This window comes from Chiloscyllium plagiosum, unplaced genomic scaffold (genome assembly GCF_037043375.1).
Source record: "Chiloscyllium plagiosum isolate Xiang-an unplaced genomic scaffold, Cpla_swu_hap1 HiC_scaffold_3, whole genome shotgun sequence".
Classification (NCBI taxonomy): Eukaryota; Metazoa; Chordata; class Chondrichthyes; order Orectolobiformes; family Hemiscylliidae; genus Chiloscyllium; species Chiloscyllium plagiosum.
Genome location: NW_028270141.1, coordinates 28,783,237 through 28,801,870, shown reverse-complemented (window position 1 = coordinate 28,801,870; position 18,634 = coordinate 28,783,237). Strand labels below are relative to the sequence as shown.

The window sequence follows — 18,634 nt, the reverse complement described above, 5'->3', positions numbered from 1 at the left end:
AGTTCTGCCTAAGTTAATAGATGTACTGCATGCACATTTTACTGTAATGTATAGGATGTCTTTTATCTTTGATACCAGTTAAGCTCGAAAAAAAAATTCAAGTTGTGATTTAAAAAAAAAATCCATGTAAATCTGTCACTAATTTTAATACTATTTGACAATGCATCAAAAGTACAATTTTGCTAATGTTTTCCTTTCCTTGGAAGTCGATAATACCTGTTCAGATATGGTTCTGAGGGTGCCAGTTGCTATCTGCAATTTCACTTGTGACCATTCTAAACAGGTTACATTTATGCTGTAGCTTAATCATACAAAACATCCTAAGGGTTTTTATGATGACAATTGGTCTGTAATAGTAGTAAGAGAGCTAAGAGCTAAATTTTGAGAATGTAATGAAAGAAGGAAATAGTATAGCATACTTGAGGAAATGCCAGAGAATAATCCTTTTATCTATCTTGGCGTTAAACTAAAATAGAATGTGTTGTACAGCTGGACGCAGAAGGTATGCAATAGGCCCGATCTGGAGAGTGAAGAATGCTTACTGAGAACCAAGGTTAAATGAGGTTGCTGAGTTGTTGTGAGGCAAAGGTGAGGAGGAATTCTATTGTATCCACTATCTAGCTGGGTGTATGTCTGTAGGAGATGTGAAGGGAAGAATCACAGCTAAGTCCTATCCTCCTTCAATATCCAGAATTGCAACCCAAGGCATGGTAACTAAATGATAACTCTCATGCACCGACATGGCTATCAGAAAATCATTAGTATGATGGCCAGTGTTTCTTCACTAATTTAAATTAATGCATCAGAATGCATGAGGAATGTGTCTGCAATTTTCTGAAGCAGATATAATTGGAGCTGTGCTTGTCATGTAATTTTTGAATATTAGCCCAATAAGGTCTTTCATTTTTAACTGCAGACTTTGCCCATTATTGCACAATATTTTTCATGTGCTTGGCTTGAATTTACTTGATAACACATCAAACAACAGCTTGAACTGGATGACTTTCAAATATGTTATTTAATGATAGAAATGGCATTTGGAAAAATGAAACATGGATTAAAAAAGAGACATATCTACAGCGTAATTAAATGCCGAAGTACATATTCCTTAATATGGGCCATGCTAGTGTTCACAAAACACTCTTTCACAGCAACAGTAAATGTAGTAAATCATGTGACACGTCCTCACTAGTCTCCCAATGGTGGGAAAACCTTCTCCAATTCAGATGAAGGATGCAAAGGGCAGAAATGGGGTTCCAAAGCAACAGGATGACAATTAGGCTTTTGTCCAAGTGACACCTATTATCTGAGTCCATCATAAGTTATTGATGACTCAGTCATTATGTGGAGACTGTCGATATGTTCTAATCAATCTGCTCAGAGATGTTGTGGAGTCTTGTGGCAGTGTCCCTACCTCCTGAGGCAGAAGGCCTGAGTTCAAGACCCATCTGCTCCAGAGGTGTGTTGTAACATCTCTGAAAAGGTCATTAAGAAAAATAGTTTTTAAAAATTCAGAGCAGGTGGGACTTACATCTAGACCACATGGCTCAGAGTTAGGGACACTAACACTCACCATGATACCCCTTAAATGGAGGCTTTATCGCTTTTTGAGCCTCTGAAAAAGTCTTCTGGTGTAATCTATCGGTGGAGATAGGAAAGGCTCCCCCACTACCTTTAACATCTGCCAATTGAGGACTCCAACCTTGGTGCTGGATGCTGATAGCCATCCCTTGCATTACTTTTTATCTCACTTCCCTCATTCCCCTCAACTCACATCCATCTCTATGCATGTTTTGGCTCTCGGGTCTCATGATGGTCCTGGGCCTCTGGTGGGTGCAGTCCCTCCAGCAGCCGTTAGGCACACTGATGCTGGTAGCCAGAGGAACTATTGGTCTCTGGCTGATACCTATTTAGACAGAGGACTTCCACTGCCAGGGGTCTCAATTGTAGGGGAGGCTGCACAGTGGGCAGATAATTGGCTGGAGGGCACTTGATTCTATTTGATGTTCTCCACAGAACTGATGGCATCTCCCCCACAGTTTCCCACCTGTGGCTGGGGTTTCCATCAGCCTGACGCAATTATGGCCACAGCAGGATTGACTTTCAGGATTCGAGATCTAGTTTTGGATCAAGACTCGGACATTTTCTTGATAGTAATCTAGATTAACATGATTGTAATTACTTCTCCATGATCTCTAGATTACTTGTCTACTTGACCACTATCCAGTATTGTAGGAGCAGGAATTTCAGGATGATCATTGTCTTTGACTCTGGCTATAAGCTCCATTCTTTAGTTACATGATGTCACCCCTTTACCTGGCAACTGTCTCAGACTAAAATAGATTGTTTCCAACTTGGTGTTGCATTGGACACTCAGATGAACTTCTAGTCACCCATCCACTTCAACATCAAGACTGCCAGCTTCCACCTCTGCAATATTGCTGACTCCACCCCTCTCAACTTAGCTACTCTTAAAATTCTCATTCAGGGATTGGTATCTGTAACTTGACAACTCCATTTGAATCCTAGCCAGCGTTCCATCTTGCTCCCTCCATCAACTTGAGCCCACTTAAAGTTTTGCTGTCCATTTCTAAGGTTGCAGCAAGTGCTATTCACCATCATCCCAGTGCTTGCTGACCTGTGTTGGCTTCTGGCCTGCACTGCCTCAAATTCCACATCATCTCAATTTTCAAATACTCCTCATGTTCTGAACAGACCATATCATCCTCTGTGTCATCCTCCTCAATCCTACAGTTCTTTGAGATTGCTATAACGCTGAAATTTAACTTCCTGAGTTTACCTGCTCCACCATTAGTGGGCACACCTTCAGCTGCCAAGGCCCTCCTCCATTAAGGTACATCTTTAAACCAAGTTCTTTGTCCAAGCTTTTGGTCCATTTGCCCTAATATCACTATGTCTTAACAAAAATAAGTTTATATATTATCGTGTGCAGCATCTTTTGCAACAATCAGGCACTGAAAATGTGAAAGCTTTTATGCATTTTAAATTAGGCATTCTCATTAAAAGGTTCCCTTATTTCTTATGAGATGCCTATTGAAATGCCCCTTGTGGTTGTTAAACACTGTGTTCTTGATAAACTGTGTACTAAATAAACTTTTACTTTGTTTAAAGAAATATCACTATCCTTTAGGGAAGTTGTCGGGAAGGTTGAAACAACTTTAAATTGAATTTTGCTCTTGAGAGATCGATGACAATGCCACTTCTGAGTGCTACTCTCCTGCAGTTATGTGAAGGCTGATAATAGGTAATGGGGAGCAGATGTGCATAAGACTGCTGCTAGTTTTCAAAGTAAACTCCTCCTACATACCAAGAAGAGCAGGTTTACATTTTTTGCGTTTTCATACAACGTTGTCTTTAATTTGAATGTGCCCCCTTGCAGGAGGTTGGAGGGAGGAGAGGGAAGTCAGCTGGGGTGAAGCTTGGAAATATGAGTATTAAATTGCATTAATGTACTTTTCTTGTCATAGGTTGTATTGTGATCTTGTTCAGTACATCTGTAAGCCATGAAGGGAAATCTTAAGTTCAATACAAAAGACCCATAGATAAACTAATTATCTACTGCTGCTAGACATGTGGACGACAGAAACTTTATACTTGCCAGTGTTGTCAACAACCTGAGACCCGTCTGTTTGGGGTCAATGACATTGCATAAATATAAAAATGCATTTAGTTGCTTGACTAACATCCTCTAACACTGTGTTTACTATGCTGGATGCTGGTAAAGCAGCTGTAATATTTCATGGAAAATATTGAGTTACAGAGATTTTTGTGAATTATTTGTTGCATCCCAGGTTAGATGATAAAAAGTAATTTTACTAGAAATGCTATTGTAATCCAAAGAACATAAGTAATACGATCATTATTGAGGAATATTTGTTATACGCTAAGCTGTTTCTTAATTATGTGATCATCTGAACATAGTAGCTATAATTGACTAGATATTCTTCACCAGAAACAAAAGCACTTACACCCAAATTAACTTAATGACAATAAATCTTTCTTTCCTGATCTGCCATAGCCACACACTACTATTGGTAAGAGTTGTGTGGGTAATTGACAGTGGGGGTGGGGGTGGGGGGGTGGGGGTGAATTGTTAATTAATATTTGTTATTGGATGCTGAGAGCTACAAACTGTGTGCACCTGTGGGGCAAAATGTACCAGACTCCATGTTTTTAAAGGCTCGGCAATTTTCAGGGAGTAAACATGCATTAGAAGTATACAGTGCAAGTAGATCATGACATCAGTCAGTCTGCAGTGCTGATGGATGAAATACCAGTGCTGCCTTTATGAAGCGTGGCTACCCTGCTTACCTTTTAACTCTCACTGCTGAACATGTGTTTAACAGCAAGAAGCATCCTTCCAGTGCTAATGAAAGGGAGCATTAAAGACTTGCATTTTAGTTACTGGTTGATTTCATCAGGTTGTTTCTAATATATTGCAAGTTTCAACTCTGTAGGAAATGCTGAAGGATTTTTTTTAACTGACGTTAAGGCTTGTGCTCAGACATGAAAGAGCCGTAGGCATTTCCTTTAGAAAACCTGGTGCCCAGGTTCTGGATATCTCATCTGGGCTGCAGAGGAACTTGGAGTTGAAAGGGAAAGATCCATTTGTGGTCCATGTAGGTACCAATGATAGATATAGAAAGAGGAAAGGGGTTCTGCTGAGGGAATAAGAGCAGCTACATGCTGAGTTACAAAGCAGAACAAAAAAGGTAGTGATCCCTAGATAACTGAGCCAAAGCAAATTGGCACAGAGTCAATAAAATTAAAGAGGTAAATGTGTGGCTCAAATATTGGTGTGGGAGAAACATGTTTGAATTCAACAGGTCATTGGCAATAATACCAGAGAAGGAGGGAGCTGTTCTGATGCAATGGGCTTAACCTGAATTGTGCTGGGGTCAGAGTCCTGGCGAATTGCATAACTAGGGCTGTTTAGAGGGCTTTAAGTTAGATATTGGGGAGGGTGGGTTCAAATGTATGGAACATTATGGAAAAATTAAAGAAGAGGAAGGCTCAGGTGAGGTTATTAAAATTTTCAGAGCAAATAATAGGTCGGAGAGTATAGAAAAGCATCAGGAATCTAATGTGGACAACAATGAGAGGGGGGACAGTCAATGCAGGACTGAGGGAATTGTATTTAAATGCAAGCAGTGTACAGAAAAAGGCAGATGTGCTTGTAGCACAGATTGCAGTTGTCAGACACAGCTGCAATAGCATCAGGGCTGGGAACTAAATATTCAAGGATACACGACTGATCAAAAGAATAGGCAGTTGAACAGGGTACAGGTTGCCCTGTTTGGAAGAAATGAAATTAAATCAATAGCAATAATTGACATAGAGTCGGAAGGCATAGAATCTGGGGGTAGAGTTGAGGAACTGCAAAGGAACAGTTATGTACAGGCCTCCCAGCATTGGTCAGGATGCAAGGAAGAAGATATGTTAGGAGATACAAAAGGCATGTAAGAAAGGCACCATTACAATAGTTGTAGAGGACTTCAATGGAAAAATCAGTTTGGTAGCAGATCAACTGGTGGAAGCAGAATTGATTAGGGAGCTTAAGGTGAAGGAACACACAGGCAGCAGTGACCATGATATGATAGAGTTCCCCCTGCAGTTTGAAGTTGAGAAGCCTGAATCAGATGTAACAGTGTTATAATTGAGTAAAGGTAACTACAAATACATGAGAGAGGAGCTGGCCAGAGCTGGAAGATGATGAAACAGCAATAATTTTCTGGGAATAATTCGGGAGGCAGAAATCCATCCCAAGGAAGAAGACGCATAATAAAAGGAGGACAGAGTAACAGTGGCTGACAAGGGAAGTCAGGGACAACATAAAAACAAAAGAAAAAGTTTACAATATGGTAAGAATTAGTGGGAAGCCAGAGGTTTAGGAAGCCTTCAAAAAAACAGCAGGTAACTAGAAAAACAATAAGGGGGAGAAGATGAAATTTGAGCATGTAATAGTCATTTAAATCGTTTGGCAGCACAACTGTGGCCTTCTGTCTACATTGTGATTGAGAGGCAATTTTATGACTGCAGGGTGTTTGCTCACTCTGTATTTGAGAGATGCCTAATTTAGCCCAGGTGAGGCAGGCTATCTACTTCACAACAGCAACTTCATTATTTGTAAGTTTATTTCTGAGGGCATATTTAGTGATGCACATGCCTCAGAAGTCATCATTCCACAATGTTGTGCTTTCAATCTTCATTGGTAATGAAGCAGCATTGATGAGCCTGTTACTGACACTGCCATGAGATGAGCACTTAAACAAATGGGGAGAATTTATTTCTGCACTGATTATTACAACTATCAAAACATGAAGCCATCTGTGCAGTGTAATGTTAAATAAATGGTCATGTATGGTAGTGGGAAAAACAACATGCCATTTAATCTAGGTCTGGGTTGCTAGGAGCTAGATGGGAGCAGCTGGAGGTGACCTGGCCATTTGATTATATTTTTCACTGCCCTGTGGGGAAATACATTTTCTATGTCTACCAATGCAGCATGGTATGGGGACATTAGAGGGTAGGAGGAAATAAAATGTATCTCAGCAACAAAGTTGCTACTAAAGTAAAAAAGAAATATTATTACAAAAGTACATTAATTGTTAAAAGGGACACTTTTAATAAGTCCAAGTGTTTGGCAAATTTACAAACATGATACAGTGACCTAAATCAAGTTGAAATATGTATCTTGTTGCATGCATATGATCTTGTAATAAATGATGCAGAGGTTTTTTTCCCTCCAGCTACCATTTAGAAAATGTCTGGTAAGTACTTCTCCATGAAGTGCATCCCTCTATCTTTCAAAAATGGATCTCAACGTTTAATTTCAATTTGAGTGAAGGATTGGAGTGACTAGTGTTCTGTGAATTAATAAATTGCTCAAAACAAGTGAATTGATTTCATGCCAAAAAAAAATGCTGATTTATGCTGACGATATCCAAAACTTGGGGAAAAATCAGTATTGTCTACAATGTGGAAACCTATGTTGTAGAAAACCAAGATAACAGGTTTGATTTTCTGTTTATGATATATGTCACAACTAATTACCTATAACCAATTAAAGGTTTCCTTGCAAAAATGTGTGAATAGGGGTCAGTCTCATAAGATAATCTGGCAATTCCATTAATAATGGCTAATCTGTACTTCTACAACATGCTTAACAGTCTTTAGTCCATAGTCTTTGCCTCTCTTGCCTGACAATAAAAATCTGTCTCTCCATTTTGAACATTTGAAATGCTCAAGCCTCCACAGCCTTTTGAGGACAATTTTTGAGATTTCCCTTAATTAACCAAACTCTATTTGTGACATTGTGCTATCCATTTCTGAATGTCCACCACCAAGGAAATAGCTTCACTATATTTATTATAACTTGAGGCACTTCAATTAGATCAACCCGCTATCTTCTACATTAAAACAATTCAAGGATCTGAAATGCCTTGGGACATCTTGGATTGTAGAAAGTGCCATGAAAGTATAAATCTTATCTTTCTATATTCAAAGGAATATCACAAAATATATTCCATCATCTTCACAAGGTAACCAGTATAGTTCTTTTAGATCCATATATAAACCTCCCTAGCAATGCCATATATCCTTCCTGAAATATGGTGTTTAAAACTGAACACTGTTTGAAAGGGGTCTGATAAAAACTTTATCCATTGGGTGCATAAATATCTTGCCTTTGCATTTCAGCCAAAATGAGATACAGGTCAGTTATTTCATTAGTGTTTTTGATTAATTTTTGCACCTGTACATTGATTTTTAATAATTAGTACATATGGATTCAACATGTGTTCCCCTTCACCAGATGTTAATGCTTGACAATAAAAAAGAAAACAAATTTATTTCTCAGATCCAAAGTGTTGCTCTGTCATTTCTCCACACTGAATTCTATCACCTTTTGTTTTGCCTAATCTCTGCTATGCACCAGACCAAACCCCCTTCAAATATATCAAAGAGATAGCCTAAACTCTAACTTTTCTCACTTAAAGGCAAATTTAAGGTGCTGTGCTCCAAATGTAATTGAATTGGTTACACTACTGGCTTTAAGCACAACAGACTTTATTTTTACTCTACAGTTAAACTAACAAACAATTGGAAGATTACTTGATATAACTTTAACTTTATTGGAAAATTTAACAGAATAATGGATTATTTAACTACTAAAAAGCAACTGTTCCAACATAGTAACATCCCACAAATGCATCCTTGGCAAAGGCAAATTCAGTAAAATTGATTGTTTCAGTTGGTGTTTCTTCAGTCCAGGAGGAAACAACATCAAGAAAATATTCTGGCTGACAGAGAGAATTCTAGTTTTTAGCTGTAGCAAAGAGAGAGAGAGATGTAGCAGCTTTCACAACCACCTTCCAAGAAACCACTGAAAGCTAATCTAAACCTTGGTTCTTTGGGAGTCTGACTTCATGCATTCATGCAGCTTCTATTGTTCAAACTTAAAACAAACCCCAAGGCCTCACAAGTTCTTTACTTTGTTGCCTTGGAATGGACAAAATATAATTCTGAAAGCCTTAGTATCGTCACAGCAATGATTCTTGAAGGTAAATGTTGTGGAAGGGAGAAAGTGATTTAAAAAGGGATGAAGATCGCAAGGCAGAAGGAGATGGTTTGGTACAAACAAAGAAGCAAAATAGCTGCAGAGAATGTGTATAGGAATGATAGAGAACCATTACCAATAGCTCAGGACAGTGGTTAGACTCTGAAAATGTTGAATTCATTGAGTCTGGAATGTTATAGAATGTCTAATTGAACGGTGAGGCGCTGTCCTTCAACCTTATCTTGAGCTTATTTGGAACAGTCTTGCAAAGTCTTCCCTACTTCTAGAGAAGTTCATCATAATTTTCCTATTCCCTATTACACCTCCTGTAAGTTTATCTTTTTCTTTACTTGTCCCGTGACCATCTCCTTTTGGCTTGGACTATCATCATTTCTGCCATTTAATCTCTCCTGCTTTCACTATGTTCCTGCCTTGCTTACCTCTGCAATTGTGTGACACACAGAAACATAGAAAATATGAGCAACTGTAGGCCATTCAGTCCTTCGAGCTTGTTCTGCCATTCAATATGATCATGGCTAATCATCCAATGTAGTACCCTGTTCACCTCACACCCTTTGATCACTTTCGGATCACGTTACATCTCTAAACATTTTCCAGTTCTGGCTAAATGCATTGACCTGAAGTATTAATTCTGTTTCTTCTTTTACAAGTGCAGCCTAAACTACTCTTAAACAAAGTTTTTCACTGTACTTTGGGACACGTGACAATAAATCGATCAATCAATAATGTTGTTTGTTTTGCTTATGTCATGACCTAGCAATGATAGGAGATAACCATGCTGACTGCCTTTGCTTAGATCATAATTGTTAAAATACTCTGTCACTTTATATTCATGATCAACTTCACCATGATTAACATTAGACGAATCTGTGGTAAGTTTCTTGTTTCTCTTCATACTTCCTCAATAAGTAGTGTAGTAATAGCTTTCCAGTCTGAAGGTGCTACGTCTGAATCTTGAGAGAATTGGAAACTTATGAGTATTTCATTTGCAATTTTTCAATCTCTTGCTTTCAGTACATTTAAGATGGAAACTCTTAGGTCTGGGAGAATGATCTTTCTTGAGTTCCATTATTTTCTCCATTACCATTACTTCCAGTTGTATTAAATTTGATACGTTCCCCCTACTTTCAACAATGTGAAGGTTCCCTTGTATTACTGCAAATTTATGCTCGCTCTTTACTGTGAAATAAAAGTAAATGGCAATTATTTTTGTCATGCGGTCAGGTTTTTTTTTCTTGAGCACAATGGCTGTTGCAACAATGTTATTCAGTGTCATCAGGAAGATCTTTGATTAAACAAAACTGACCTCAGAATAATTGAGTGAATTCATAGTAGACTGAGTTGCGGATAATATCCTGGAGACTTTGGCACTGAACCTAACTTAAAAAAAAATTCCTGAGATTCACTGTATAATTATTGTAATGGTGCAAACGATCCAATTTCATGCCCATAGCATAATATCAGAGAGAAAGAAAAAGTCCTAATCTGCTAGAACAAATGCATGTGTCTCCAAGGCTGTGTTTGTATTCCATGTTATGTTCTGTATAAAATGGACCATAGGTATTGGCTGATTGGAACACAATAGCACCCACTGACCTTTATTTCTGGCCTCCATTCTCATCATGAAGTAGTTGGGAAAGGCAAGATGTGCCAGAAAATTAAGATAGTAACACATCCATCTGAGTAAGAACAATTGAATTTCATAGAATTCCCTACAGTGCAGATAGAGGCCAGTGCAGCAACCCTCCCACCCAGGCCCATACAGCACCCTATCCCTACATTTACCATAGCTAATCCACCTTGCCTGCATATCCTTGGATACTACAGAGCAATTTAGCATTGACTAATCCACCAAACCTGCACATCTTTGCCTGTGAGAGAAAATCAGAGCACCCAGAGGAAACCCATACAGATACAGTGGGAATGTGCAAACTCCACACAGACAGTGATCCAAGGGTCGAATCAAGCCTGTGTTGTTGATGCTGTGAGGCAGCAGTGCTAACCACTGAGTCACTGTACTGCCCCTTTTCCTGCAATAAGAAACAACAGGTAGCACAAGTCCATTATATTTTGTCTCTGACTGGTGACATGGTTTTGAGGACTGCTCTTTTCAAAATCAACAGTTCACTTTTCTCCACATCATGACATCAAAGTTGAAGTGCCAGGATAGAGAAAGTATAATGTGTACTGTTTTAATGGAGAGAGTGAAATGGTCATCAGGTCAATGGGTCTCCCCTAATCTTAATTTTCTTACTTCCCTAAATAAAAGATTCTCACTAACTCCTTGTGGGCCATCAGACAAGCCACATTATATCTGTTCCCTGCACTAGAGGAATTTGGCTTTAGTTTTTCTGTACTTTGATCAATAAGTCTTTCTAAAAGTCTAATCTAATGCTTCTTTTAGATATCATCTCTATAGGAATTCAAAATATTCATTCATGTGACATAAAAGTTTGGATTAACTTGCCAATCTTAGAGTTTCAAATTGCTTTGGTTCCTGCAGGTCGTTGTATTTCCCTTCAATTATTTATACTATTCCTAGTAGATAAACTCACTTGTTCCAATATCAAGCAAATCATTGAAAAGATTTTAGAGAAAAATTAGCAACATTGGCTTCATTTCCAGTGCCAAATTGTAACATAGGTCTTCCAAGCAGGAGTAGGATATGCTCCACTGTTTGATAATCTGGTGTAATATAATCTTTTTCCTTTTAGTCATATAGTTGAAAGTGGGTGGGTGAGCTACAAGGGGTAGGTATGGGGCGCATTATGGGGTGAGGGCTGAAGGAATATTTCATTGTAGTCTCCTATTGGAGAGTTAAGTTACGCATTTGGATCTGGTACCATCACACCTTTGGTGTCGATAAAATTTCCTCTGCTTTGTGAAAAGGCATTCTTGAGTGTAAGAAGTGCATGAACCCATTGGGATCTGCAAAGTTCCAAAAAAATGTAGAGTGGTGGAAATGATGGCTTTTCTCTCAGGGCTCCATCTCTACTGATTGTTTACTGCTCTTCCCTTCCTGAGAAAATGGCTTGGCATTCTCTCCACAGATGCTGCCAGACTAAGTGAGTTTTTCTAGCAATTTCTGTTTTTGTGACCTTGTTAACTGTCTTAATTCTCAACATTTTACCCAAGGAGTTCCAGCAGTACCTGGACTAGGTTGCAGCCTCCACACAATTTATGGGGTATCGGTCTATCACTGATCCTATCTTTCTAATCTTACCTTGCATTTTAGCAGGTGAAATAGTTCTTAAATAATGGGATGGCACATATTGAGAGCATTTTCTTGCTCTCCCTTCAAGGCTAGAGCAATGCTGTCTGCATTTCAATTAATATCGTAGCTTAAATGAAATGCCACGTTGCAAATTAGGAAATTGAAGTGATGCAGACAGATCAGGTCCTGTGCATCATTTATAAATTGTTTCAGTGTGCATTAGATATATTGCAAGAATAAGAACAGATTGATCAATGTTTGTGAAGTATGAGAAAATTGAAATCACGGCTTTGCATCTGGTATTTACAGCTATTCATTCTCCCAGGCTGACCTTTACCCACTCCTTTGTCTGCCCAACTGCCTCTCTGTCTCTCCCCCCTTCCCTTCCTTCCTCCCTCCTGTGGCTCCATCTCCACCAATTGTTGGACACTTTTCCTCCTCCTCACCAACACACACACAGTTTCCTAGCTATATTCTGGAGAAGGGCCACTGGATCTGAAACGTTAACCTTGCTTCCTCTCCACAGATGCTGCCAGACCTGCTGAGTTTTTCCAGCTATTTCTGTTTTGGTAACTGATTTAGAGTGTCTACAGTTCTTTTTTTGTTTAGCAATTGACAAGGTATCCGTTTTGACACTTTGCTCCAAATTTTTGTATTACCAAATGAAAACAGGGCAAAGTCCAAAGCTCCTTCACCGTTGTGACACTTTAACCAGTCAATTGTCCATTAATCTCTTTAAGGGAGGAAAGTCAAGCACCTGATCAGATGCCGTTCTTTTCCCACCAACACAGGACTATTTTAGGTTGAAAATCAAAGAGGAATTAGTTATACATCTCGACAATGTTGCAGTAAATGAACAATGATTACCCTCTATCCATGTTGAATTTGGATAACTGCAGCAAGGAAATACCAATTGTTACAATCTGATAGAAAAATGTGGAGCAGGCAGATAAAGATGGACAAAGACAGCAGTTACATGGTAGCATCACCAGCTGCAAAGTCCCCTTGAAGTTGCATAACATCCTGACCTGCAACTTTATTGCTGTTCCTCCATGATAGCTTGGGTGAAAGTTTTGGAACTGCCTTGCTAACAGCACTGTGGCATCCTTACACCACATCGATGCAGTCGAGAACAAAGAACAATACAGCACAAGAACAGACCCTTCAGCCCTCTAAGCCTGCACAGACACGTTTTGCCCTTCCATACTAAAATTGTTTTTACTTACAGGATCTGTACACCTCTGCTCCCTTCCTATTCATGTATTAGTCCAGGTATTTCTTGAATGCTGCTGTTGTCTGCTTCCACCACCACCTCTGCCAGCGCATTCCAGGCACTCACTACCCTTTGTGTGAGAAACCTGCCTCGCGAGTCTCTTTTAAAGTCCGCCACCCCTTGTCTCCCCTAGTAATTGACCCCTCCACCTTGGGGAAAATGTCTCATACTTTCACTCTATCCATGCCATTCACAATCGTATAAACTTCCAACAGATCGCCTGTCGAACTCCTGTGTTCCATTGAAAACAAACTCCATCTATTCAAGCTCTCTTCATGGCTAAAATCCCCCATACTAGGCAACGTCCTGTTAAACATTTGCTGTACCCTAGTAAACATCCAAGAAGATGGCTAACCACCATGAGATGTGTAATAACTGCTGGCCTTGCCGGTGCCACTTGCATTTCAAGACTGAATTTTTTAAAAAACTGTTCTGTCCCTGATCTACAGCAATTTGAAAATGCCTGAAATTTCAGGAGTATGACACACTTTTGTGACAAGTTAATCTGTGTAGATGTCCTTTTACTTCAGTAGGACCATAGTACAATCATAAACCAGAGCGTGAATGGGGTGCTCACAGCAATAATCTGATAAGACTACTAGTTATTGATTAAAGATTTCCTTTATGGGGCCAAGATGAGGAAGAGCCACAACAGGCAGTGTAATGAGATTTGACACACACACGCACTCTCACAACTTTTTGTCCCTTGCTGCTGACCACGGCAGAACTACACTTTACTCAGTGTCTGCGTCTGCTCTCCAGCTGATTGACTTTCTGCCAAATTTCCAGGCGTTCTGGTTACTGTCGGCTAGTGACATGTTATTGAGGCCCAGCCATTGAAAATTGGCTGGACCTCCTAAGGACGCCACCAGATGGGCCTCCTGCACACTGGGCCGTTTTCCTGCTTGGGGATTCAAATTCCAATCTTGATCTCAGCTGCAGTCTTGTGGAGACTTGCCAACTGGAGGTGAGGCAATCCATCACGGGAAGGCCACAAGTAAGGTGTGGTTGGCCTAATATAGCAGGTGGGAGGTTGAATTACAACAATCGGGACCTTGTCTGATTGTGATTTCATTCCTTTTCTCCCTCGCTGATGTTTTTTTCTGTAACTGTGACCTTCGCTGTCTCCCACCTTTGTCCTTCATCGCCCAGATCCAGCTTACAATCAATAGACCTTGGCCAGCTTACTAACAGAAATATTTGCATGCTGTTGGAGATAATGTGATTTCACAGTTACAAAGCTGCTACAGTACTATTAAAATGAGCTGTTAAGAATGAAAAGACACTAAAATCGATAGATACGTTATTTAACGTTATCTTACTACATTATAGTTGAGTCTGTTATATACTCCTTACAAATCTTTGCATCAGCTTAAAGATACATGGTCACTTTTAAGGTAAAACGACAGATTAGTTCCAAACCAATCACCTTACTCCATAATGTGAAAAAAACTAAGAATGTGCTACAAGGCATGAACACACTGAAGGCTCAATTCATTACACAAATGCTGAGGACAAAGCTCAAATTGTTTACATAATAATCCAGTGCAGGAGTGGTATATATTTTTGTAAAACAGCATTTAGTTCACCTGAGTATGAATGACGTTTTATCTGTTATGGCTACTGAGGCATTTTTGTTTTCTCTGTGGGCTCTGTTGTAACAGAAAGATGGAGTTTGGATGTTTTTCAATGTTCTCTTCAAGCTTCAAGTTAGACATTATAAACAAAGATAATGGCCCAGATTTTGCAGTAGAATTAATAGTGCATCTGACAGCATTCACTGCCTTTCATGAGAATTGGGCAGCATCGTGCAAACCACCCATGTACAGTTGACTGTGGGAATCAGAAAGATGCTGTCCACATTGCCCTGCTTCCCCCATAGTTGTCAAATAATAGTAACTGCAACCAAAACAGAAATTGCTGGAGAACGTAGCAGGTCTGGTGGCATCTGTAGAGAGAAAGCTGAGATAACGTTTCAGGTCTGGTGACCCTCTTTCAGAAAGGTCTGTTTTTCTGATTTTGACTCAGATTTTCAGTATCTACCATTTTTTTTTGTTTAAAAGCAATAAAGATTAAGTTGCTATGGTTTTAACAGACCATAGAGCTGTTTTCTCATTAGGGATAGGCAACTGGTGGTGGTTTAACCTGAGGATCACCGTTCTCAGGCAAGGTAGAAGTTGTGAAGGGCAGTTCTTCATGGTAACCTCAGTTAGTGTGTAAATTCTGTATCACAAGCCAATCACCTAACAACTTAAGCTAAACCAACCCCTCTCACTATCCAGACTCCACCAGAAATAATTGGGTGTAGCCAATTGTAGTGCAGCCTTTAAGAGTGTGGTAAATTTTAATTACTACCAACAACTACTTTGGTTCTGAAAATGAATGCTTTTGAATATAGAATTTCATTTCTTCAGATTTTAATTTTTCTTAAAGACTTTAAAAAAAATTTGCACAAATGTCTGTCTCCTATCTCTCGCTCTCAGTTCAATCTTTATTCTCTTTTTTTCACTTTCTGTGGCAACTCTGACATTGGATTTGTTCCTCTATCTTGTATTTTCCTGGTTCAGGCTTCACATTGTTCATTGACAATTATAGAATCAAATTTGTTAAGCTTACAGCCTTCAGAGGACTCACATCCAGTGTGTACATGTTGAATCTCTGATTCACAGTGCAATAAAAAAGTGTTCTGAAATGCGGTAATGTGGTATAATTCTGCATGTAAATAATTCTGAATGTTTTAATATTGTGATTGAATACTCTTTTTCAGTAAGATTTTGTTATGTACTCCCTTGCTGACAAACAGTATCACTATTTTTATGTTATTATACCTGTTGAGTATTTCCAGCACTTTGCTTTTGTTCTATTTTCATCTGTTCCCTGGATTTGAATTTTGCAGCAAAGAGAAACAACATATTTGTTTAGCTGCCAAGTATCCTCAGATGCTCATGACCACTTTCTCCTGGTGACTCCTACAATGAGGGAAAGCTCAGCACTTCACATTTTTAGGGACTGCCAATTTAAAACTGAGATGAGGAATTTCTTCTGAGAGGTGAGAGTGTTTGGAACTCCTTACCACAGAGAGTTGTGGTGAGGGCAGGAACCTTATGTATATTTAAAGTTGAGGTATATCCTTGATCAGTTGGGGTATCTAGGGTTATGGGGAAAAGGCAAGAAAGTGGAAGTGAGAAATGCTAGGTCAGCCATGATCTGATCGAATGGCAGAGTGGGCCTAAGGAACCAAATGACCTAGTCTGGTTTTTTTTATATAGTCTTCTGATCTTCTGGACTGGGGTGTTGCAAAGGGGACAGACCATAGGGAATGCTGAAAGGGGACAATGTGATTAGTGTGTCATCATGCTGATGGAAAGGGTGAAGGATAAGCCATTAAATGTAGAGGTGAGTGGAGTTGAAGTTGAAGACAATAGGGACCCTTGTGGTTTTGAGAGGGGTAAGGGTAAAAGCAGAGAAGCATGAGGTCACTTGGACATGTTGGAAGGTCTATTCAAATATGCCAAGTGGGGAAACCTCAGCTGAGGGAAAAGGAGAACATTTTAAAAGCAGAGGGATGAAAGGTGGCAGCATTGGAAGATATGATGGGAACTCTGAAACCAGGAGAATAGAATGGAGTCGTTGTGGGAAATTCACATTTTCTTATTTCTTCGTTATATCCATTACCACTCTTCATCATAAATATTTTGGTATTTAATCTTTTTTCTTGTAGATCTTTTTCCCTTTCTGCCTTCTCCCTCCTTCCGCTAGCATAACAACTTTTACATCTGTATTTCTATCTTGCTAGGTCTCGTCAGAGAGTCAAAGTTGTTCTGGACCAGACCAAACCCTCTCAAAATATATTAAGAAGGCAGTCTTGACCCTAATGTTTTTTATTTCAAAGACAAATGCCCGGCTTAGCATTCCACATGCAATTAGATTGGTCAAACTACCATTCTTGAAGAAAAACACACTTTCTTCAGACGCTATAGTTAAAATACAGCAAAAGAAAGGAGAAATTGGAATAACTTAAGGCTATTGAACAAGTTAACAGAATTGTAGATTGTTTAACTACTAAACAGTGACTGTTCCAATATAGCAACATCTCATAAAGACATGGCCTAGGGATATCATCACTGGACTTTTAAATCCAGAGACCCGGTTAAAGTTCTGGGGGCCGAGATTCAAATCCTGCCATGGCAGGTGGTGGAATTTGAATTCAATAAAATTCTGGAAATAGGAGACCAACAATGACCATGAATCCATTGCTGATTGTTGGAAAAATCCATTTGGTTTACTACTGTCCTTTAGGGAAGGAAACTTCTGTCTTTACCGAGTTGGACTACATGTGACTCCAGACCCACAGCAGTGTGGTTGACACTTAACTGCCCTCTGGGCAAATAAGTGCTGCCCTTGTCAGCAATGCCCTCATCTTGTGAAGACTTTAAAAAATAAACACTTGGCAAAGGCAAATTCAGTAAAATAGGTTGTCTCACATTGCAATTCTCCAGTTGAGGAGGATTCACCTCAAGACAAAACAGTGAAAAAGTAGCAGGGGGAGGTGTACTGTAGCTTCCTAATCCAGCTTCAAAACCCCAGCAACAGCTACTGAAAGACTAAAACTAAAAAACCTGTTTCTGTGGGAATGTGACCCCACCCATTCAGGCTACTTCTATTGTTCCAAATTTGGAAAAGAACCCCAAGGCCTCAACTTGTTTACTTTATGGGCTTTGAAGCAGACTGCTTGATCTTAACCTTCATTAAAAAAAATACACCTCCTAAAACCATAGCATTGTCAAGCGTCTTGTGTAAGAATGGAGTTACTTATAGCCCAGATGAGCCAGGGGTTTAGGCTCTCTCCTGAAGCTTATCCAACCAGTGCACCTCATGTTTATTCTAGAATGATTCAGTAGTTAGTATTGAGGAGCAGGAACATGAGAATATTTTGACTTCCTTCCAAAACCATCAATTCCAACATCTTTACTGTTGATCAGGCTGAAGTCAGCTTACAACCCAGAGCAGGAGTCAACTCAACACAGGGGCTACTTTGATCTGTGTGACTGTTCCATGCTAGACACTGCATTTATCAACAGAGTCCATCAATAGAATCCAGGCATGATTTCTGTCCTCACACATTTTTGTGTACAAGTCATAACTGCATTAATAAATTTTTTCCTTCATTTAGGTTCAAGGAGCAAGTCTAAAAGGTTGGAAAGAAGTCACCTCACTTTTCAACAAAGATGATGAGCACAAACTGCTGACTGACAGTGAACCTAAATGGTAAGTAGTTTCACCATTTCAGGTGGGGATTGAAAACAATTATGGTTTTCTAAACGATTAAATGAATTAATTAAAATAGTTATCATTAATTTCAGCAAATCGGAGAAAATGGATACAATAAGAATTTGCTACGAAAAGAGAGCAATGCAGTAACAAAGTTGGAAAGGATTAGGGATGATAAAAATTGAGAACTGGAGCTAGCGATGGGGAGACAAATGATTAGTATCTGTAGGTGAGAGAGTTTCATCATTTATTTAAATATAGAAAATAATTACAACAT

General features: G+C 39.2%; 1 protein-coding gene across 6 annotated transcripts in view; it reads left to right on the top strand.

Moving 5' to 3' along the window:
• Positions 1 to 18,634, top strand: part of LOC122541842 (testis development-related protein) — a 64,731-nt gene that overhangs the window by 16,479 nt on the left and 29,618 nt on the right. For all 6 annotated transcript variants that reach the window (XM_087978217.1, XM_043678892.2, XM_087978215.1 and 3 more), the window contains one exon: positions 18,260 to 18,354. In XM_087978217.1, coding sequence (XP_087834343.1) covers positions 18,260 to 18,354 — 95 coding nt within the window. The remainder of the gene's footprint in view (positions 1 to 18,259; positions 18,355 to 18,634) is intronic.